This window comes from Hipposideros armiger, unplaced genomic scaffold, assembly GCF_001890085.2.
Source record: "Hipposideros armiger isolate ML-2016 unplaced genomic scaffold, ASM189008v1 scaffold_740, whole genome shotgun sequence".
Lineage (NCBI taxonomy): Eukaryota > Metazoa > Chordata > Mammalia > Chiroptera > Hipposideridae > Hipposideros > Hipposideros armiger.
This window is the reverse complement of record NW_017732090.1, coordinates 497,376-520,784: the sequence shown is the minus strand read 5'-3', so window position 1 is coordinate 520,784 and position 23,409 is coordinate 497,376. Positions and strand designations below refer to the sequence as shown.

Sequence of the window (23,409 nt, the reverse complement as noted above, 5' to 3'; positions counted from 1 at the left end):
TCTTTAAACATTCCATATTGCCTTTTTTTCCAACTGCTACTGCAAATGAAAACTGCCCAGGTGAAAAGAGGACTTCTCTTTGAATCTTTTCACCTCGTTTCCTAGAGAAAAAAGGTTCAGAATTTGTTTTAGCGAGGTCTTGTAATTTCATAGTTATTTTCCTTATGCTTTTCTTTTTGGAGGTATAAAATCATAATAAAAAGATAAGTTTTATTATAGGCTCTGGGGCAAGAAAAATTCTGTAATCTGGTAAAAAAAACCAAAAAAAACCTGACCAGCTAGTGTTGCTTTGGTTGAATGAATGCTCGCAGCAATAATTGCTGGTGTATACGGAATTCACTATTTCCTTCCTTCTCACCTTGTGGGGTTCAGACAAATTGAGAGGCCAATGAAGCATTATCAAGAAAAAATTAACAACATTTCTCCCACGATATAGGTCAGAATATTTCACAAAATTCCCATTTTATACATATGCAAATCCCCTAGTTGATTTAAATTTATATTGCCATAGCAGGAGTCAAAATGTAAGCATCTGTATATATAGTACTTTAAAAGCTTAGTATTAAAGTAGAATATTGTCAGTGCACATATTGTCAGTGAACAACCTGGTGAATTTTCAACATCTCAAAACACTGTAACCATCACCCAGATGGAGAAACAGAACATACTCAGCACCCCAGGAATCCCCAGATGCTTCCTTCCAATTGTTCCCTCCCATCCCATACAAAGGTTGACTGATTTCTAACAGCTTAGTTTTTCCTGTTTTTGAACTTCATGTAAATGGTATCATACAGCATTAACTCTCATGTGTCTACCTTCATTGCTCTACCTCATGTTTGTAAGATCCATCTATGTTGTTATGTGTAATAACAGTTTGCTCATTCTGTGGCTGTATAGTATTTCATCACATGAGCATTCCACCGTATTTGGTCAGTCTCTTATTATTGGGCTTTTGGTTAGTTTCCAGTTTTCAGCCATTAGGAATTGTGTTGCTATAAACATTTTCCTATGGGTCTTCTGATGAACATATGTAGTGATTTCTGTTGGTCATACTCCTAAGAATAAAAATGCTGGATCATATGGTATGCAGGTGTTCGGTTGTATTTGAAGTTATCAAAAGTTGTCCATAGTGGTTTTACTAATTGACACTCCCACCAGCAGTGACTGAGATCCAGTTGCTCCTGATCCTCACCAGCACTTAGCACTGTGGTCTTTCTGACCTTAGTGATTCTGGTGGGTATGCAGTGATTGCTATTGTGGTTCTAATTTGCTTTACTCTAATGACTAATGAGGTTGAACATCTTGATCCATGCTCACTGACTATCTGGTTAGTCATTCTAGGGAAGTGTCTGTTCAACTCTTGCCCATTTTTTATTAGGTATCTGCCTTTTTCTTATTAAGAGTAACTCTCCCTTTGATCTCTGTTCAAGGTGTTTTTGACGACTTTGTAGTCCTTTATTACAGGTAACTGAAGTCGGGCAGATTTTGCTTCTTTCATACTCGAGTGCTCTTTCTACCAAAGCAGAGAAACTTTGGGTAATGGGGAGTAGCACCTCTTTTCCTCCTTTTCTCACCAGTGTTCCACTTTTGTTGCTGACATTCAACTTTAAAATCAGTTCAAGGTAAAGTGAAAGACCACGGGCACTGAGGTTAAGACAGACCCAGTATGAATGGGATTGACTGCTAACTAGCTAACTAGCTGTGTTTCTCTGAGTCTGAGTAACCAGTGCTGGGAAAAAAGGCAGACAATCATAGTAAACTTTACCAGGCTTCTGTGAAGATTTAGTGAAGCATCGCCAAATGGACCTTAGCTACTATTATTTGTTAGAGATCTAGTAATTACTAAGAAAGTAGCATGCCTCATTCCCTTGTACCCTTTCCCCATCCCTGGATGGTGATGTGGCTTCAAGAAGCAAAGAGTTTTCTGGAACTCTGGCCTCACTGGCACAAACACACCTCCCATATGTTGCAGCTTAGAGAATACAGGTACACCAGAGCTTATCTTTTGGGCTTTATCCAGCTTCAATTTCATCTTGTACAAATGTTTTCTCCCCCTCAAGGCAGTGTTGCTGAAAGCTTGGCAAGCATGCTTTGACAGTTGGTTGTTTTGTCATTTTCGTATGTCGTTGATGAGGTGATGTGGTTTCTGTCAGGGGAAATTTATAGTCACACTTGTACGCTCAATCCGAAATGGGTCACTAAAATGACTTCAGGCTGCTGAACCGGGTGGGGACTAAGCATTTAAATGTCCTCGTAGTCAACTGATGGAGGCTAATATTTTATGCTATTAATATCCTCCCTGTGAAATAACTATGTATAAATTATGTGTAAAACTGTTGTTCAGATTTTAAGAAGAAAAGGGCAACTTTAAATGACATTTAGGCACATAATTATAGGACTCCAATTGTCACCCATCTAACTTTAGAGATAAAGAAACTTAGGCCCAGAGTTAAGTGACTTAGAGAAGTTCAGAGTCATGGGTGGGGTGGCAGAGTCAGGATGAGGAATCAGGACTGACTCTAGGTTTTTTTGTAATAACGCTGGAAACGGTGTCTGCAGTGTACCAAAGAACCCCTTCCGAAGCCCTTGAAATCTAGGATTCAGATGAAAGAAAGTAGCTCTTCCTTAAGTGTATCAAACCAGAAAAATGATGTATAGCTGCTAGGTGGGGATCAACAGTTCCAACAAGGGCTGTTAAAGGGAACGTCACCTGTAGCCAACAATGGAACAGGAAAGTGACAGGGGTCAGTAGCAGCAGTGGGAACACCAGGAAAGAAGACGGGTCTGGGGGCAGGCTCCCCAGAAGTCTGCCCTCAAACATATGGGATTAATTCCTATTATCTTATACCTCTCACAATAAAACAAGTAGCCTTAGACATAGTTGGAGGGTTGGGGGAGAGAGAAAAAAATGGGAGCAAAAGTTCCAATGTGATTCATGATAGAAATGCATGCTACTGGTAGAGCTGGGGACATGAACAAACCGAAGGAGAAAGGCAAGACCATGAGGCAAAGTATAAAAAGAAATATGGCCTCCATTAAAGTAATTATATTTACATCAGAAACAGCTTTCCAACTCTATTCTTTCTGGCAAAATGAAAACTACCTCCATTTCTCCTTTTTAGAGAATCTTAACAGTGCTCTTTAGGACTTGCTATCTATAAGCTCTTAGGCTGAAAGAGATGAAATTGCTAATTTTGTAAGTTAAAAACGGTTGACTATCAGTAACTTCATCTGGTTAAGCCTTGTATAAAACTGACATTTTTAAGTGACCGCTAGAGAAAAGGTATATTTCTACCTGTTCTACATGTCAAGTGTAAATATTCTCATTTGATTATTAGTTGGCTATATATCAACCAATATTCCTTCATAAAAACATTTCCTAGAATGCACTCAAAAATGTAAAACTAGAAATATATTAAAAATACATAGGACACTGAAATAGCTGAGGAGCTGGGAATGCTGGGGAGATGGCGCAGGAAGCAGCAAGGGACTAAAAGCTGCTGACGTGGAACAGAGTCACACTCAGCTATCTGAATCAGCGCATCTTCCACAAAGTAAAAAACCACCGTCATCATCACTACTTGGATGAGGGGAAAGAAGGCAGGAACTGCTGCTTCATTCTTAAAATAGTAATATTATAAAAATCCTTAGAAGAGCTTAGAAACCTGGGGTAGAAAACAGACCTGAACTTTTCCTCTCCACAAGTGCAAAGAAACCGCTTCATTTATTTTAAAACAGACAGTAAAAGCAATCATCTGCAGGTTTCATTTCTGGATTGTGAATTATTTAAATTGTCCAAATATTTTTAAAAATGGACAATTTACCAAAATCGGGAGAACCACTAGTCAGGACAAATAATGTGCCTAGAGAGTGTAAAAAAAAAACCAAAAAACCCACAAAAAAACCTCTTCCATTTTGCTGAAAGTATTCCTGTCTGAAAAGTAATATTTCCAACAAATTAAGAATACAAGAGACAGGCTCAGAGAGAGGGTGATTCAGAATTGTCCCTGACTTCCCCACTCATGTCCAACATATATCTTTTATGTATCTTTTGTTTATTTGCTTGGTTGGTTTTTTCATGTTAAACAGAAAATCTGAAACTAAACCAATTATATTATGTGGGCATTTTCATTTCTTCTCAGGTTCTTTATATTTACAAATTTTCATTTTTATGGCCTCAGGTTTTAATCTAGCAGATAGTCTAGATTTGATTTCCATGAGAAGTATTGTCAGGGACAGTAAATGGCAAGCTGTAGGTGGAAGAGAGACTCCTCTTTGATTTCCTTTGTGGCTTCTGACAAAGGAAATACAGTGGCCTACATTTCTAAAAATTAAAGTTCCTTAAGTTCGATATTCCTCACAATAACTAAATTCTAAAGTGGCTCAGGTAAATATTTCTGGTTCATATAAAAATTATCAAGAAACTTGAGATTCAGTAATGAGGGAAAAATAATTTTCTTTCTTTGTATAAGATTTTATTTTCATAAAGAGTCAGCACCACATTTCTCCTTATAGCTTTCACAGAATCAAATGTTCAAAAGTGTGATTATAACAAAAAATAATCTTTCTACAAACTATAAAGTTTGATGGAATCATTCTGGTTAAAGATGGTAGAGTTTTCATTGCTCCGCCCATCTCCTTCAAAAGCACCAAAAACAACAAAAGAGGTAAAAGTTAAAGCAAACACGCTATCTGCAAACTGGGAAACCACCACAGCTCCCCATCAGAGGCTAGACAGCACCCAGGGAAAGCACTGTGGGGAGGGGATGAGATGGGGGGCTTCCAAGAGCCACCCTTACCTCATCTCCAGACTGTGGCACGGTGAGCTGTCCACCAAAGTAAGTCTGCAAAATTTCAGACATTCCACTCTGAATAAATCTGGGGACAAGGAAAAGGGTGGGGACACCTGTAGCCAAAAGGAAGGCACGAGGAGGCTCCGGGAGGAAGACCCTGGAGAAGCTCATAGTGTTAGAGCGAGAAAAGGCCAGGGCGCAAGTAAGTATTAGGCTTTCCGGCCATAGCCAGGGATCCCACAGCCCTTCTGAGCACCGGAAAGTGAGAGAGTGTGTCTCAAACTGAAGGGAAAACAGTGGTAGGAAAAAAATTCATAAACATTCCAGGCGCAAGTTTAGGCGTGTCGCAGCCTGCTGACTGTCTCCTCCACAGTGGCTTTCCCTCCTCGGTCCCATGGCACACTGGTATGTTCCCCTCAACAATTAGTCCACTTCACTTTAGGATGAGAATTAATTAGGAGGAACCAAAACTGGAACTTGAATAAAAGGGTGGGGTGAGGAGATGTTGAATCAAACATAAGTAAAGGCAGATAAAGAACATTACCACAAGAAGGACTGGCCAAAGACAGCCGGGCAGAATTCAGACAAGAAATTATTCATAGGACCACAAAAATCATCTCTAAAAAAGAGGTGAAAGAAATAAGTGGTACACAGGTTGAAAGAAGAGACTACAAGTGGAAAGGGGTACAAACGAGAGCCAGCCCTTAGAGAAATGCCTGATTCTAGGACTGTGACCTGTAATACAGAAAATAAGCCTGAAGCATCTTGTGGTGCCAGGAAGCGGGGAAGGACTCAAAAACAAAAGCACCCTGATAGGAGTGTTATGTAGGAACACAGGAGTCAACTGAAAGAGCTCCCAATGGCCAAGCTGTAACAATTTGAAAAACAAAATTAAAAAAAGAAATGATATTGGCATATAACCCAAAACATAATGAATGGATAAACAATTGAGTAAATAAAGAAATGAGGATGAACAGACAAGCCTCTCATGCAGAAAAATTCCAAATAATTTATGTAGATACTTCATCCTCAAGGAAGTAGAACATATCTCCCCATTACTAAAATGTGTGCTGCACAGTGACTTCCTTCCAAAGAGCACAGTATAGAAAGGGGGGAAACTGAATAAATATCCAGTGGAGAAACCTGTAGAAACCTGAGCCAGGTGACGAAGGTCAGTATCGACATTGGTAAGTCATACTGATAGTGCACATATCCTTTCCATGATGTGATAAGAATAGCATGTTATTTACTTCTGTCGTTTTCCTCCTTGAAACCCATAGCTCTACTCTAATCATGAGAAAAACATCACATAAATCACTATTGGGGATATTTTATAAAATACCTGACCAACATTCCTCAAAACTGTCAAGATCATCAAAAACAAGGAAAGCATGAGAGGTCACAGCCAAGAGGAACCTAAGGAGACATAATAACTAAATGTAACATGGTGTTCTGGATGAGATCCTGGAACACAGGACATTAGGGGGAAACTAAGGGAATCTCAAAAATATACTTTAGTTACTAACAGTGTGTCAATATTAATTCACAGTGTTGCAATCATTGCAACAAATGTGCTATACTAATATAAGTCATTAATAACAGAGAAAACTGGGTATGGGGTATATGAAAACTCTCTTAGCTAACTTCACATTTTTTTCTGTAAAAATAAAACTATTCAAATAGAACTCCTGGTTTCTGATCTGATTCTTAAGGAGCTCAGAAGGCATCATTCCTGTCTTCACGACAAACAAGCAAACACACAAACAAAAATTTTTTGAACAAACTGAAATTCAACAACTCTTCTTAGATCCATCAAAGACTTGAGGTCACAGGGCAAATTACTGTCCCCAAACCAGAGACAGACAGGCACAGAGAGAGAGAATCACAGCTTAGCTGGCACGGAAGCCCAAAGCTGGAACCAGTATCGTAGGAAGGCGAGGCCGACTTTAAATCATACTTGATGAACTGCTGGAGGCTTAGTGTAGACTGACTGTTAAAAGCTTGGGGGCTGGGGGTAATCTGGCGGGAGTGGGGGGTGGTGGGGGCAGAGAGAGGGTGGTCGCCACACGTTCCTGAGTTTTACCTCCAGGAGTCCCACCAGTTTTTCACTGTGAAGAAGGAGAAAAATCCCCTCATTTCTGGCAGGGGGAGAAAGTAACCATTCTGAAATACACCCAGAGCTCTCTGCTCCCCTTAACAAGATCTGCCCTCAAGGGAAACTCTTTTACCAAACTCTAACCACCTTGGGTTTTACCAAAGTCTGAGCTCCCTGGGGGAAGTAAAATGTCCCACTCAGGCTCACGAATAGACCTAATCAATCACTGCTCTACTTCTTGCCCCCACATCTCACTACCACATCGCTAGGGCGCCTGTATAACAATGGGGTTACAATTAAAAGAACAGCAAGCCTCAGGCTCTACTTAAGAAGTCTCTAGGAAAACCCAAAAACTACAAGGGAGACCAAACAAAAGCACTTGAGGAAATTCTAGCCTCTGACACCATGCCACCAGCAAACAGCAAACGCAGCCTGTATTCCAGCCAGGTAAACACAATAACTCATACTAAAGACCTATATAACTCAATTCCTTCCACCCAATACATCATGTCCAGCTTTCAACAATAAATTACAAGGCACGCTGAAAGGCAAAATATACAGTCTAAAACTATTCTAAAATGAGCAAACTTGATTGAAAAAAGAAAAATCAATACCACCACACCGTCCCCCATCCCTCCCCTCAACATACTAAAAAAAATTTAGCCAAAAGAACACAGGAAAAAAAAAAAAAGGAAGAAACAAAAACAGTATTGGAATGAAAATCCTAGAAAGAACACAAGCAGAATGAACACAATAAAAAACACAGATTAGCATATAGTATACAGTGTATAGAAAATAACAATGCAAAATGAAATATGCTAAGAAAAAGAAAATGTGACCCAAGATGTTTATAACTAACCAAAGTGTTTTTCAAGTGTGCAGGCAACAGAAAGAAACTCTCAAGCAGGTAAGAACACAGATAAAACACATCAAGACGCATCTTTCAAAAGCATCCTGGAAGACCAAAAAACCCAACAAAGAGACAACATAATATAATGATCTCAGGAATGAAGAAGCCATGGTGAAGTACACACGACCGCTATTCAAATTTACAACTAAGATGGAATTATGTATAATTTATGCATATAAAAATGTGAATGTCATGTATCTTGACAATGTAAACATAAAATAGTATTTAATAATTTGGGAAATGGGAGTAAACAAAGTGTGCTAATATTACTTCGTGAGAAGAGTCAATTTATCATTTATAAAAGGGAAACACAATTGATAATTTATAAAATGAAACTATATTGGAAAACGAGCAACTAACGTTTTTAAGGTTTTTTTATAATCTTTTTTCTTAAAGTCTTCTTAAAGTCATGTTATTTTAAAAACTTAACATAGCTTGTGGTAAAGAAACATTTAATTTAAAGTTCAACACTTTCTTCAGTTTTACTGTTTTCTTTCACTTCTGTTACATTCAAGTAAAATTAAATTTACTTTTTTTGTAATTAAAAATAGCATATCTAGAATGAACACAATGTTATAAAGTTAGTTCATTCTTTCTTCCTATTCTTTTTCTCATTTATCAATCTACATATCCATGCTTTTATCTGTGCCTATTCACTTAAGAACTTAAAATAATGTCCATTAAATGGTAACATTAATTATATTTAGAGAATGATTTTGGGTAATCTGTTGCTTTCTTCTTGTATTATGTGTAATTTTTATAAATGAGTATGCATCACTTTTGAAACAATAAAAAGTGACTATTCTTTTTTACAAACTTAATGGAACAGTTAAATTAACACCATATGTCTTTTTCTTTTAATAACGGGATTTGGAGCAATCAGATTTCAAGTCTCAACTCAGCAAAGAGCTAGTTGTATAATCTTGAACAATGAATACAACCTCTCTAGTTTCTAGTTTTGTCATCTGTTAAAATGAAGGAGTTGAACCAAAGTGCTTAAGTTTCCTTTCATCTCTGATATTCTATAACTGGGGTACTGATGATTAAAATTTCTCTATGCTGAGTTAGAAGGAGCACTTCAGAAATCATGAAGAGATTTTACCTATTATGTTGGCTATATTGCTTTTGAGGAGTGTACCTTACTTCCTGTAAAATCGTTATAGCATCCTTATTTGAAGTAAGGCAAAAATGTGTCGAGGGAAAATAGAGACCAATGTAATAATGAAACATTAACTTTCAAGAGGCTGTAGAACAGAAAAAGGACAGACACAAATGGGAATGCAGTATACATGAGAAAACCCTTAAAATGATATCTTTTCCTGCTATAGCCATTATCTTTACAGCAGGAGTGGGAAATGATGCAAAGATATTCAAGCTCTTATGGGAAAACTGTACATTAAAATTAAAAAAGATGACTGAGGTCAAATAAATTGGATATTTGTGGGAGACTAGATAGGCCCAGAGAACACTGGAAGAAAATTTAACAAAAGCCCCATGGTCTACTTTCTATAATTATGAAATTTGACTTTGCAGACTAAAACATAGAAAATAAACAAATGAGGATTAAAATAGCACATTTTTTTGGCCTAAGAGAAACATAATGACAAGCTTGTTCTGTAAATCAGTAAATAAAACATATTCTAAAGACAAAAGAACAGAAATAAAAGCCATTAGAAAAAAGAAATCAATAATTTTGAGGCTACTGATTTCCAATGAAATTTGTCTTTCTCTTTTTCAGTGCCTGTGAAGTCTACAAACCCAAATTTTTAACTTAATTTTGAGTATTCAACCAACAAGCCTCTAATTTTTAGGTTAAACAATAGATCTATATGAAGGATTATTAACAGATAAGACAATCAGTAGTTGGTTCTAACTAGCAGTCATTTTACGGAATAATGTGTGAATCTCAATTTTGGGAAAATGAAAGCACTGCGCATCTATCCATTCATCTACCATATTAGCTAGCCATATGTATTTTAGAAATACAGTCAGCATTCTCTGTTGCTTTGTAATATTTCTTAATGATCCTAATGATCTCAGAGTGAAATTGTCATCTACAATTGGTTTTTCCCTTCCTGATTCTCAGTGAACTGAGAGCCCAATTATCTTCAAAGAACCACCATGCTCAAATACCGACTTCAGTGTTTATTACATTATAATAAGATAGGTCAGCCAGTCTGCTGCCATCAAAAAATATAAATTGTAGTGGAAATGTTTGCTTTTATTAGAAGCCTTTCTCTCTTGGCCAAGTTCACTTTTTAGCTTAGGCCCCATGTTAAGTCCAGGTGGTAACAGAGGCAACAGTAGGCACAGGTTTTGATAAATGGCATCATTATTCCTTTGGATATAAATTATGACAGCACTAACATAGAAAAGAAATAAAAACAAGCAATAAAAAGTCTTGCCTATCTTTTATGTTTTTATTATATAACAATTAAGCAGCTAAAACTGGATTATAAATCACTGAAAGAAAACTGAGAACAACTAATAAAGTATAGAATCTTTACTAATGAAAACATTTGACTTGTGTTACCACCTAATAAAAGTGTACTTTATTATCATTCCTTATTTACAAGGCATTTTCTTTACTCATGTAGTACTTGGCTACCTAACTGGTAGCCAATTTTTAAAGATCAAAGGGAAAAATTCTACATGAAACTACAATTGGTCAAATCTGCCATAACCCATCTTTTGCAATTTAGAAGCACCCACATGATAATCGGCAGTGTTTGAAACATCCACACCCCACAGGTTTGTGGCTGTAAATTTCAGCCACTCTAGCATTCGAGAAATGCAAATAATGAAAACTCATCAAAGGGCTGCCATAATTCTCACAGCTGACTAGATGAAAGCATTTCTGACTACTCAAAATTAATAGCAGCTCCCAAGGCCTTATAAGAACAGCTGTCACTGAGAAATATACTCACAAACAAATAAGCAATTCTCCAAATTTGATTTGTTAGAGGCATGAAGCAGCAACTCTTCAGGACAACTTAGGTGGGTTATTAAAGGAGTAATGAGCTACTTTCATACCTCTGGTATGATCATTTGAGCGTACCACACACAATACTTATGAACACCTACTGGATGCCTAACCCGGAGCTTGGCACATACTAGACTCTCATTAAATACCTGCTGCGTGAATGAGCAAGGCAGAATTCTTTGCTAGTGGTCCATGTGGAGTAGCCACAACTACAACAAGGACAGACCACTAACAGAAGCTGCTACCCTGTCATTACTGAAGTACTAGAACTTGGAGTTATGCTAGGTATAAAACCACAGTTGTAAACATATTGGGTTGTCGGAAAAGTCATGACGCATTTTTGCATGAAAAACAGAAAAATACATCATGACTTTTCTGACAACCCAATAGTTAGGATCACACTGACCTCGTTTTATTTGGTATAAAGATTATAACTTCTCCACATAAAATCTCACTCCTCCCAAAGCCAGGGTCAATTTTATTTAGGCATGAGCCAGTAAAGATAGATTGGGGACATTCACGTATGTCGCAACAATTTTTAAAAGTGAGAAACATTTCAGATCTGTGAGAATTTCATATCGAATTTTTAAGAATAATTATGCAACTGAACTAATTCAAAAGCTTGTATTTTCCATCTCTTACTATGATGTTAATTGTCTCTTTTAGAGACCAAGACATGACAGGAACCTGTCATTGTCATGACACTCAATAAAAGGAACTCAATATCTAGTTATCATCCATGGAAGTTTGCTATTCAGCAGATTTTTACAAGGAACAGATTTTCTTCTCTTTGGTCTCATTTGGAGCACTCCGAAAACTCTCCCTTCTTGAATGAAGTCATGGACAGGGAGACTTAGGACACAGGAGGACCAGGACTTAGGAGACGTGAACCTTGCCTTTGGCCTAACTCTTGATGTGACTTTGAACAGAACTCTGAGTATTTGAATCCTCACTTCTAAAACAAAAAAGTGGACTGCTCAGTCTTTAAGTACTTATGTTCCATCATGTGCATATAGTTCTAAACCACTGCTATTGAAGTTTCCTTGCTGGTTGCAGAGGCAGCCTCACACAATTCTACGTTCCATAGTCTTTGGTGATCAAAGAGACAATCAACATGTTTTCATTATCTAGGTTTAAAATAGCCTGTTATTAATTTTGACAAGATTACTTGTCACTTGAAATCACCTTTTATGTCTGGTGATGCATAGTAATGAAAAATCAACTAATGCTCCCAAAATGGATACAAAAGAAACAACAGGCAGTCTCTTAACCAGTGGTCCAGGGAACATCATTTGGGAGACACTTTTCCCCCCGCTACACATTCTCAGGCCCCACGTCAGATGTACTGAATCAGAATTTCCTAATTTGGGGCCTGACTCCCCGTATCTTGGAAAAGCTCCCCAACTAATTCCAACGTCTTCTGCGCCCCACCCATTCTTGAAAGCCATGATTTAATTACTGTTTATCTATCAGATGGAGAGAATGGTGAGCTACCTAGGCCTCTGCTAACGTACCAGGTCAGGCAGCTAGCAGCGTTCTGTTTTTGCTTACATAGCTGTTTGCCATTTAAAAATTCAAGAAGGCTGAGGGCTTAATGCAGCTGAATTTATCTAAGGCTAACTGGGTGCTCCCTGTGGCTATGGTTGGTAGCATTATACTTTGGGTGGTGAGTAGATATGAAACTTTTATATTAAATTTGGAATGCTGGTTACAAACCTGTTTTAAATGCGTTTCAGTGATGGATGGTAAATAGCTGTGCAAGACAAATGTAAGGCCAATAGGCCTTTGCTTTTATTTATTTATTTTTTTTTTTTTCTTCTTTGTTTTTTTTTTTTGGTTTGGTGCTGCTTTGGGGTAATTACTTGGAAAATAAAGAAGATGAGAAATGGTTCTATCAGCACAAACTGAAACTCCATATACAAATTAAATAACTTCTTGCCTAATCGTTTTCTTCCATCCCATTGGTATTTACTGGGCACTGAAAGAAAAAACAGTTGCTCTAACATAGCAATCTTTCATGTTTTACCGGAAAGCTCTGCAAACATTGTCCCCCTTAGCTCTGCAGAGAGAAGGGAGTCCCCTTGAGGATGCGGCTGATGGAGCCTGATCCTGTTTGCAACTAGGGGACTCGAATAACTCACTGTGATAACTCAGTTATGATGCAGAGAGGCAGCACGACCTGCTCCACAGAACTTATGCGCTCACCATGCACAAGCATTAAAAGCTACCTTAGCATTTATTTTGACTGTACATTTTAATACACAAAATGTCCCATTTTCATGGTTCATCCTCTTGCCTCTAGGCAGAACACCACAAGCCTGCTTCAGAATCACTCTTAGCCGAGATTACAAAAGGACCCTCAATGATGGATTCCAATGCTTAATTGCTTTCACTGTGAGATAATTCTCCAAAGAGGGAAGGTGCCTATTAGGCTCTGGCAATTGGAAAGGAGGGCTCCATGTTAAATGGACTAAAGTCCTCTAAAAATCAGACAGAGGTCGACATCTCCAAACCTCCTGGAAGGGGTGGCTTACTCAGTGATCCTCTGAGTTTGCAGCCTCATGTCCTCCTATTTAATTAAAGACATTCAGAGCCCACTAGACATTCATCCAAAAGGAGGGGAGAGGGAGAGGGACACGGGGTCTTCACTATTCATTCTGCTGGTTGCAGAGGATGTGGTTTTAAAATAGTGTTTCTTTTCAGCGTTTTGATGAGCTATGTTTTTGTCTTGATGGATTCTCAGGCTGTGATCTGGATCCATAAGTAAACTTCATGGGCATCAGACATAAACAGTAACTGCCTCTTCCATAGAGGAGAGAAGGGCAGGCACCAAGACTTTGTTCCTAAGCACATAGCTTGACTGATATTTAAAAGAATTAAACTGATTTTAATAGAGTCAAAATAATACATAGTTTTCATATAAAGAGGACTGTGGAAATGATTTGCATGATAAAATTTCAAAGACATGCTCTCTAGCAGATACTGCATAATAGTTCATAGTTGCTTTTAATAACATATTTTATCTGAGGCTCTCCATTTTTACAAACTAGCTGTGGCATTATCATTTTACAGATGTGAAATTTGAAAACACAGGGTTTAATTTGATTAAGATTCCATACAAGGTCAATGAAGGGAAACAGAGAAGGAAAGCCAGAAGGAGCTATTATTTTGCACAATACATGTCAGTATATCAAGAGCACAAATTAATTCAAAACAAAAGGGAAACCTATTTAGAATCCAGAAGAAACTGCTAGAGTTAAAAAAAGTAAAAAATAAAAACAACAGTTTCAAAAATCTTGAATAATGCAGTACCTCCAGTGAGAGCTCAGTCCACTCATACAGTGAGTCTGAAAGCAGAATGAGCATAACACTTAACATATGATCTAAGGTCACAAGCAGCCAATCCATTATTCTTTAGTATTCCTCAGGACAAAGAATTTAGGGTTTTTTTTATTCTGAAATTTATCACCATGCAAAAATAATGAACTAATTTTTTCATTGGTTTCTGCCTTTTCCCTTGCCCTCACTCTGCACTCCCTAGAGTTTCATGGGACTCAGTAGCTTCTTGTACTTTCAATTAAAAAAAAAAAGTTCATTTCTCTGGTAATAACCCTATGCTCTTTCTATTTTTCTTCAGAGACATATGTTATATCTAATGATCAACAAGTTCCTTCCCATTTTAATTGGTCCACTACCCAAGTGTATATAAAGTATCCCTGAGGGATCTCCAGTTGACATCATTCTCCTTAAGGAGACATTACAGTAAATAATTAAGCAAATAATTGTGAGTAAACAGGGGGATTAGAAGATATAGCTGAATGATGGTTAAGGAATTCTTAAAACGTTTTCACTAATGGAGGTGAAGGCCCTTGGGCTCTCAGTCTGCCCAGTTTGTGTGTTCTTTCCTAATCTTGTTTTGTTTTGTTTTGTTTTTTGTAAATTAAGTCTTTAAGAACAGTTGAGCAATTACCAAATTTCTTCACAAAGAAAGTCTGCACAAGTAGATCAGAAGACATATATTTTGAAGAATGTCCATAGGGAAGTAGTCACAGCAGTAAAAATCTAGAACTACCCATATGTCCATCAAGAGGGCTCTGGAAACCTGATAAGGTGATATGCCAACTTTGTTACTAAGTACTCTTGCTCACAGTAAAATGATAAATTGCTTGATAAATTGATCAACTATTTGTGTACTACTACTGTTGGAAGCTATAGCTTTAGATTTCTCTGAGTGAAGTGACTTTTATAACCCAGCATGTCCCTTGTGAACTCTGGAAGTTCTGTCCATGAAGATGGTCCCAGAGATACTGGCTCCCTCAATACACAATGTGTGATGCCAGAGTGGTTCTCGCATCTGTCCCACGTGGATCTCATCCCCTTGCACCTAAGCTATCACTGGGAGAAGAGCACAGGACAGCTGCGTGGACTGCTGCAGGCACTGCTAAAAAGCAGTGGTCACTGGCATATCCTTCACAGGTCACCTAGTGATAAATATGGTGTACACGAGTCCTGTGAGGATGAATGTCCAGTTGGACCCAAGAAGACCTGCTGATGGCATTGCAAATGGTTACTTCCGAGGGTTAGATTCAGAGAAACGTTCACATCCTATGTATCTTTGAAAATTTTCAATCTTTTACCATAAACACGTAGCTTGTCATCTTAAAAAAAAGATTATTGAAAAAAAAGACACTTTGGCTCCTGTCCACTACTGTATTACTAGAAACTAAAAAATATGCCTATACAGAATGGCACTGAACTGATGGTATTGAAAGACCTGATATAAAATATATCATGGAATGAATAATATGTACATAATTCATATACAAATGCATATATATGCATGTACACATGTATATGAAATCCTTAATATAGTGGGAATATTGTATACAATATTATCAATATTAACTTGGGAGATGAAGAGTAAACTGTAGAAACAAACTTAACAACTTGACTTTGAAGAACAAGTTTCTTGGGAACACTTTATATAATTCATAATGTAATTGAAGCTTCTTCGATTTTAAATAGAATACTATTTAATATCAGTCTTTTTTAAGAGAGAAAAAGGGCAAATCTATACTGAAGAATTTATTGCTATTTCATTTTAATAGATGTCACTCACAGATAAGAAGCTGTAAGTTGATCAAAATATTTATTTAAAATTTATTATAAAATTTATGAAAAATATTTCATTCACTGTCACTTTATCACTTTCAACATTTTATGTTCAGAAAATGTTTAAATTGTGTAGAATAAAAATGAAACAAAGGACAAAAATTAAAAAGATATCTTCGACAAATAAGTAATTGAAACAAAACTTGGTGACACAAGCTAATAACCTAAAGGGGGAGGAGGGCACTAATAATGCAATCAATGCATTTACTCAATAAAACAAATGTTCTTCATTGGAAATAATCATTTTATAACTTACTTCTACATACTTTAACTTCAATGTTTTATGCATTTCTCGAAAACGACTGTAACGCCTGAATACAGTCCATGTTTCATCCAGGACAGTAATCTATTAACAAGGAAAATAAAAATAAATCAGCATGAATTAGAGGAAAAAGTGACAAAAAAATGTTTTAAATAATTTAAAAATCAACAAAAAGTTATTAGCATGCAAATTTTCTCCAGAATTGAAAACATTAATCTCGCTGCATAAATAAGACTTTTAAATAATAATTGCTCTGTACCTTGAGCATGCACCTCTGGTTTCCAAATCTGGTTATAAGCAGCATGTGCCTATGTGAAGTCAGGGACAGACAGTTACCTCTTAATGACTTGTGAAAAGTGTCCCTTAACCCTCCACTTGGGTTGTAGAAAGAAAATCCCACAGGGTGACCATTCTCTCATGGCGATGTGCCCATACAAAATGTTGGTGCAGGTCACCGGATGCCACCACAGTGAACAGGAGGGAAAGAAAAACAAGAGAGGGAAAAGCAGAAAAAAGACTGAAAGAGGGAGAAAGAGAAGAGAAAGAGAAAGGGGGGGGGGAAACAAGGGCAGAGTAGAAAAAGGAGAAAAACATCTTTCTACATCTAAATGATTGCTAATATACAAACACAATATATTTCCTTATTGCAGAGGAAGAATTCTCAATTCAACCTTTAACCTGCAGTTGCTGCTGAATGAGCTGACTGGATGGAAACTCGAGCACACATCAGCTCACATACTGAGGTCACAGTGACAAGCAGAAGCTGGTAGACAATGTCACCTTTAGAATCACACCTGAAGCATGGGCTCACGAGTCTCAAATTCCTGTGTCAGTTCCCACCTTTCTTCTGAGAAGCAGACCCAAGTACTGAACCTGTAAGACATCTTTTTTAGATGTCACACAGGAATCTCAAATTCAATGTGTCTAAAATTGAACTAGACATACCAAGGTTGTCCAAAAAAATGCATACAAGTGGACACTTTGGTCAACGTTGCTCAAGCAGTAGTTCGCCGTCATCAGAATTGTCTGGATGCAGATGGTAATCACTTTGAGCACCTCTGGTAATTGCAGAAGTCAAATGTGATTTGTATTCATCTTTTATTATTGATACATATTGAGTTTTTCCTTTCTTAAAATGTGTATACATTTTTTTTTGACACCCTCTGTATTCTTGCTAGAGAATATCTAGAGCTAGAGAACTTAGTTCTTTTCTGGTATTCCATCTCAGTGCGTTTCAACATCCTCCACCAAGCTATGCCAGATAGAAGCTGAAGCCAACCTCATCTCCCCCTGCCCACTAACATGCCCACAGTAGAACAAGCAGGAGTTCCTGCTCTCCTTTTACCTCGGAAACATTTCTTAGAACTCCATCCATCCATTCTTCACCATCACTGCCATCTCATTCTAGGCAATCATGCCTCACTCTGCCAGGGCCTCTCCCAGTTATCTATGCCACATTTACCCCTTCATCCCTTCTCTGCACAATTGACAGGGGAGCTTTTAAAAACTTAAGTTGGATATTCCACCTCCCCCTTGAGGAGCTTCACGCTGCTCCTAGGAAAAGAGCCACATTATCAACCTTAAAGACCCCGACTACTGTCTGCAGCAACCTCACCTCAAGTCTCTCTCCCTTTAGGTGTCTTCACTCATGTTCACTCCCTGAATGCACATACTCCTCCCCACCTCAGGGCCTTTGCACGAGCCATGTGTCTGTATGGGAAACCTTATCCTGCACTTTAGAGACATGCCCTTCAGGAGCACAATAATTCAAACTGATGCTCCAGCATGTAAGCCATAGGGGATCAGCAGAAAAACAGAAGCAGTAGTGGAGTGAATACACATGTAGGTCATTTCGGGGGGAGGAGCGAGTCTTGAGACTTAGCCATTTTCTGGTTCACTCATTTCCCAAAGTGGCAAATAAGATGATTTGGGGGTATATAAGGATGGACATTTTCTATTTTCATCATTCTGGTTCTGTATTCATTATTCACAATTACTCTTTAAATTGATATGTTTCTTCTTATAAGTTAACTTTAAAAAGATATTTCTACCATTTCATGCATGGGGTAGAGGCCTGATCACTGTACTGTACACCTGAAGCTGATGTTGTATAATATTGCATGTCAACTATAATTAAATATATATATATGGTCACGGGACATGGAGTATAGTGTGGGAGTGGAGTCAAGGGAATTGTAATAGATATGTATGATATGGGGGGGCAGGGAGTGAGGCAGCGGATTGGGGGTGAGGGGTTGTCACTTTGAGGGGTAAAAAGTATAACTATTGCACTGTGTTGTACAGCTGAAACTAATTTTTAAAAATGTTTATTTCACAATAAAAAATAAAATAAAAAATATATTTCTATAAGAAGAAAAGGTATATACAAAAAAACCATTAAGTAAAAATAGTACAGATGCTCTGTAGCTGTAAGTTTTTAAAGCTGGCTATGCAAGCCACTCAAGCTTGGCAAACACCACTACTTGGCAGCTAAGCTGGGGGAGCCTTTCTCTCCAGTTCTCTCCTCCTCAACAGACCCCACTGAGGCACCGTGAGTAAGGCCAGCACAATCAGCAGGGATGTGACGGCTTCCTTAGGGCAACAGCACAGCAATAACACCGCCTCGGTTGGACACAAACCATGTGTCAAAGAGAACTGGAACAGGAGTGGGCATGATGCTGCCTACTTGCCAGGAAAGCTCAGAAAATTAATGGAATCACACCCGCAACCTGGGAGTAATAAGATGCAAGATGTTCATAGGTGAGACCATCCTATACTGGGACTTTGGATTCCAGAGAAAGTCATTCAAAGAACCATAAGTTCCCTTCGCCCCCCGATTAGAATGCCCATGTTTCTCCTTCCTCCTCCTGAAGTCCTCCCACTGTACCTCTTGAATTCCTGGTCAATCATCAGCAAAATCCCCTAGGTCCTCAGCCTCTTCTGGGAAGATGCCCTTCATCTCAGCTCTAACTGAAAGCTGGCTGAGGAGCCCCTTCCCCGACAGCCCTCTCATGTAGGGACTGTTTTCTCCCCACATTCTTCATGCCATTGTGCCAGGAGGTGGGTAGACATCCTTTTTCTTCAGTCCAATTTCTAAACCATTGCTCTTTTATCCTTCCTAAGGTTAATTCTCTGTGAAGCTCATGCCTTCAGGTCCTGCCACTCTACCCATCTTTCCTGCAGGCATCAGTCCGCCTTAGTCATTTCCCCAATTCCTCAAAGGCTTTATGTTCTACTCACTGTCATCTATTCTAACAGACTCTAGACCTATGGAACTCCTGCCATGCGTCATGGTGATTTCATGACCAGCAAACAATCCCTCCAACAGCCTGACATCGTGTTCCTTGACCTCTGCCCTTGCTCCTCCCCCACTCAATTGGAAAATCACAGCAATCCTCATAACCATTGTATTCAACCCCAAATCTCTGTCCCACTTTTGAAAATTCCTGGGACTAAGCTAAACCACAACCTGGTTAAATCCCACTGTCTGTTTACGCCCAGCCTGCACCTGCCTAGCACAATGTGGCTGAAGAGAAACACACCACCAAATGGACTGGTCTCATTTGGACTTTATCACAATCACCACCTTCAAGTCAGCCCGGGTGCCTCCCGCCAGTCACAATACATTTCCCAATTGCTTTCACCCTTCCATTCCCTTAGATAATAGTTATCAAAATAGTTTACTTCATCTTTCTCCTATGCCTTCATCACCTCTTTCCCTGTCCTCACTCTCAGCTGATAACCTTAATTCCCATTTCACTCAGAAAATAAAAGCAATAAAAAACAAAAAAAACAACAACATTGCCACAGCACCCTCAACCAAGTCTACTCATCTGCCACCATCTGCTCTGTACCTACCTCATCTTTTTCTCCTGTTATCAGGCATAGGCTATGTATCAGTGCTCCTAGTTAAGACAGCCCCCTGTTCTGAAACACTGCACCCCATCCCTCTTGCCTTCTGAAGGATACTGTGATACACAAATTTCTCTTCTCTATCCTGTACCAACACATTCCCAATCTCTATTAGACCATTCCCAGTAGCATTTAAACAAGCTATTATTTCTCTCATTAAACTCCCATCAATACCTCCCTTTCCCCAACTACCACTCCATTTCTACCCATCCCATAATTCAAAACTCCTTGAAAGAGTTTATTCTTGATGTCATCAATTTCTTTCCTCCCATTACCTCGATTCCACTCCAATCTACTCACCATTCCACTCAAGCTACTTTTATCCACTCTTAACAAGGTCATCAACAACCGCCATACTGCTACATCCAGTGGTTAATCCTTGGTCTTGATCTTAATCAACCGGCAGAAGCTGACACTTTTTCTCATTTGACTTACAGGTTGCCACATTGTCTTACCTGAATTTTCTTTGCTGAGATTTCTCCTCATTTCTCTGACCTCTAAACATCAAAGTGTCCCAGGGCTTAGTCCTTGAATGTGTTTTATCTTCTACCTACACTCACTCCTTTGGTGATCTCATCGCATCTCATAGCTTAAATTTATATGCTGATGACTCCCTGGATGCTCGTCTCTCTCTCCTGAACCCAGACTCATATATCCTACTGCCTACTTCATAGGTCTGCCTACTTGGAAGTCTAATATGTATCTCAATCTTAACGTGGCTAAATTTGCCAAAATTATTATCATCCAAACTCACTCCCTTCCCACTTCTATATCTCAATAAATGACAATGCCATCCGTATATGTGTTCAATCCAATGACTTTGGCATCATCTTTGATGTTCCTCTTTTTCTCACACCTCACATCCAGTCAGCAAACCTTTTCTGCCAGAGTCCAAAATATGAGAATCTGACCACTTCTCACCATCTCCGCTGTTAACATCTTGCTCTATGCCACCATCACCTGTTGCTCAGATTATTTTTAATGCCCTCCTAGTTGGTCTCCTTGCTTCTGTTTTAGTTCTTACGCCCCAATTTTCCCTTCATTTTTTTCTCAACATGGCTGTCCAAATGGTCTTGTTAAAAATTAAGTCATACGAGTGAGGCTGTTCCTTTGCTCAAATAGGACAAACTTCCAAGGTGGCCCTTCTCATCCAGGGTACAAGTTCAAGTTAATTTATTGACCTACAAGGATCTCTATGATTTCTCTCCTCCTGGGCCTCATTGGCAACCCCTCTCTCCCTTGCTCACTCTGGCTTCCTTACATATCTAGCTAGAATACCTCAAACATGCTACACAGTAAGTATGGCCTCAAGGACTTTGTATGTGATTTTTCTTCTTTCTGGTATACCCTTTTCACATGACTGGCTTCCTTACTTTCAAATCACTTTCTCAGTGAAGCCTTTTCTGGATATACCATCTAAAACTGTACCTGCCCCAACCCCCCATTCTCCATCTCCATACTACTTACACCTCTATTTTTCTACTAAACACTTTTTATTACCTAACATTACTTATATACCTTCTTTTTTTTTGGTCTGTCTTCCCCATTAGAATATAAACTCCAGGAGAATAGGAATTTTTAGCTGGTTTTCATTGCATCTGAGAAGAGTGCTTGACACATCACCAGCATTCTGAATGAAGGGTTTAGAAGATGGAGTTCCAAGATGGACTTGTCTTAAAATACACTCAGGCTCTTAGTGACAATGAATGAACAATGCCTTTTTTCATCCCTCAAGAAGGCCTCAAGCAAAATTAGGATACGGTAGGTAAACTGGAAGCCTAGCTTGTGGGGCTTTGACCTACATTTGTTGCTACCACAGCTCATTCATGTTGAAACAATTTTTGAAACCTCTGATTAATGAAATGGCTACTCCAAACTTACCTCATGAATTTGGGTTTCATTCCTCTTTCCCAGAATAGTGTCTTTATAAAGAATGCCAATTTTTCTAACAACATGCACATACCAAACACTGGGGAGGACATGATATGGCTAAGTGATTTCTTGGGCAGTAAATATCAAAGGCATTTGGGCACAAGATGATAAGACAAACAAAGGAGATAAAATTCCTGAGAGAGCCCCCAAAAGCATCCACTAACTTACATCTGCTTTCCTGACCTCACCCCCAGTGCTTATACTAGCATGTGGGATGCTACCATGGTGGGTGTGCATAACTGGAAAGAGACAGAGAAACATGGCCCAGTGTGGGAGGGATATTCTATGCTTCGTAGGTGTATTACTTTGAATTGGGTTGAATGAGGTCAGTAAAGGTATCAGAGGGATCTTTGCCCTCACTGTGTTACCCTGGTGACTTCAGGAGCCTCACCATTAATGAAGAGACAGCAGACTCCCTGTAACCATTAATGCTGTGTACAGAAGTCCCCCAAAGTGTTTAACAATGAAGATCATTATTAATATATTCTGGGTAATGATTTATTTTGTTGCCTCATACCTTACTTGATATTTTAATAAATTCACATTAATACACTCACAAACAGATCTCAAGGACTTCCGCCCTCAATGTTTCAGACTATATTCTAAGACCGTAGTTCTCTAAGTGTAATGTCTGACCAGCAGCAGCAGCTCCACTTGGGATCGTGTGCAAATTCTCAATGTCTTATCCACACTTACTTAATCAGAAACTCAGCTGGGGCCAGCAATTTGTCTCTTAACAAACCCTCCAGTGGAATCTGATGGAGGTTAAAGTCTGAGCGTCCTTGCTGTACATCAGATACAGTCACCTCCCAAAACCTACTCACCCATCTCATCCCAAGACCAAAGCCCTTAGCATGGCATTCAGGGCCTTTTCCAGGCTGATCCAACATAAACCTTTCTAAGCCCAACTCCCAGTGGATTAAAAATCTATCAATTTGTCAACAAAGAAATATGGCATATCTGTTGAACTTCTGAAGAGTCTTTTGAATGGCCTCAGTCATACACCCTGTTGTGTGACAAGTGCACCTGCTCAGGCTCCAGAAAAGCACTGGGCAACATTCCCACTCCTACTCCTTTCTCCCTGGAGAATCATCCCCCCTCCATAATTCTTTACCACGGTCACACTTTGGTCAGAGCACACATCACAGTATATTAATTACACAATTAATGTTATGCTATTAATTTATATAACTAATATTAATTATATAAATGTCTCCCTATCCTACAAGATTTTAAGCCTTTTAAGGAAATGAGCCTTCAGTAAATGAGGTAGCGGTGAGAGTACTCTCTGGTAGAGATAAACATTTATTGGGCTACCACTTATGTGCCAGGCACTATACTAGATGCTGG

General features: G+C 38.7%; 1 protein-coding gene across 1 annotated transcript in view; it reads right to left on the bottom strand.

Annotated features, from left to right (window-relative positions):
- Nucleotides 1-23,409, bottom strand: part of KIF16B (kinesin family member 16B) — a 169,027-nt gene that overhangs the window by 49,355 nt on the left and 96,263 nt on the right. The window contains exon 12 of the mRNA XM_019627768.1: nucleotides 16,210-16,299. Coding sequence (XP_019483313.1) covers nucleotides 16,210-16,299 — 90 coding nt within the window. The remainder of the gene's footprint in view (nucleotides 1-16,209; nucleotides 16,300-23,409) is intronic.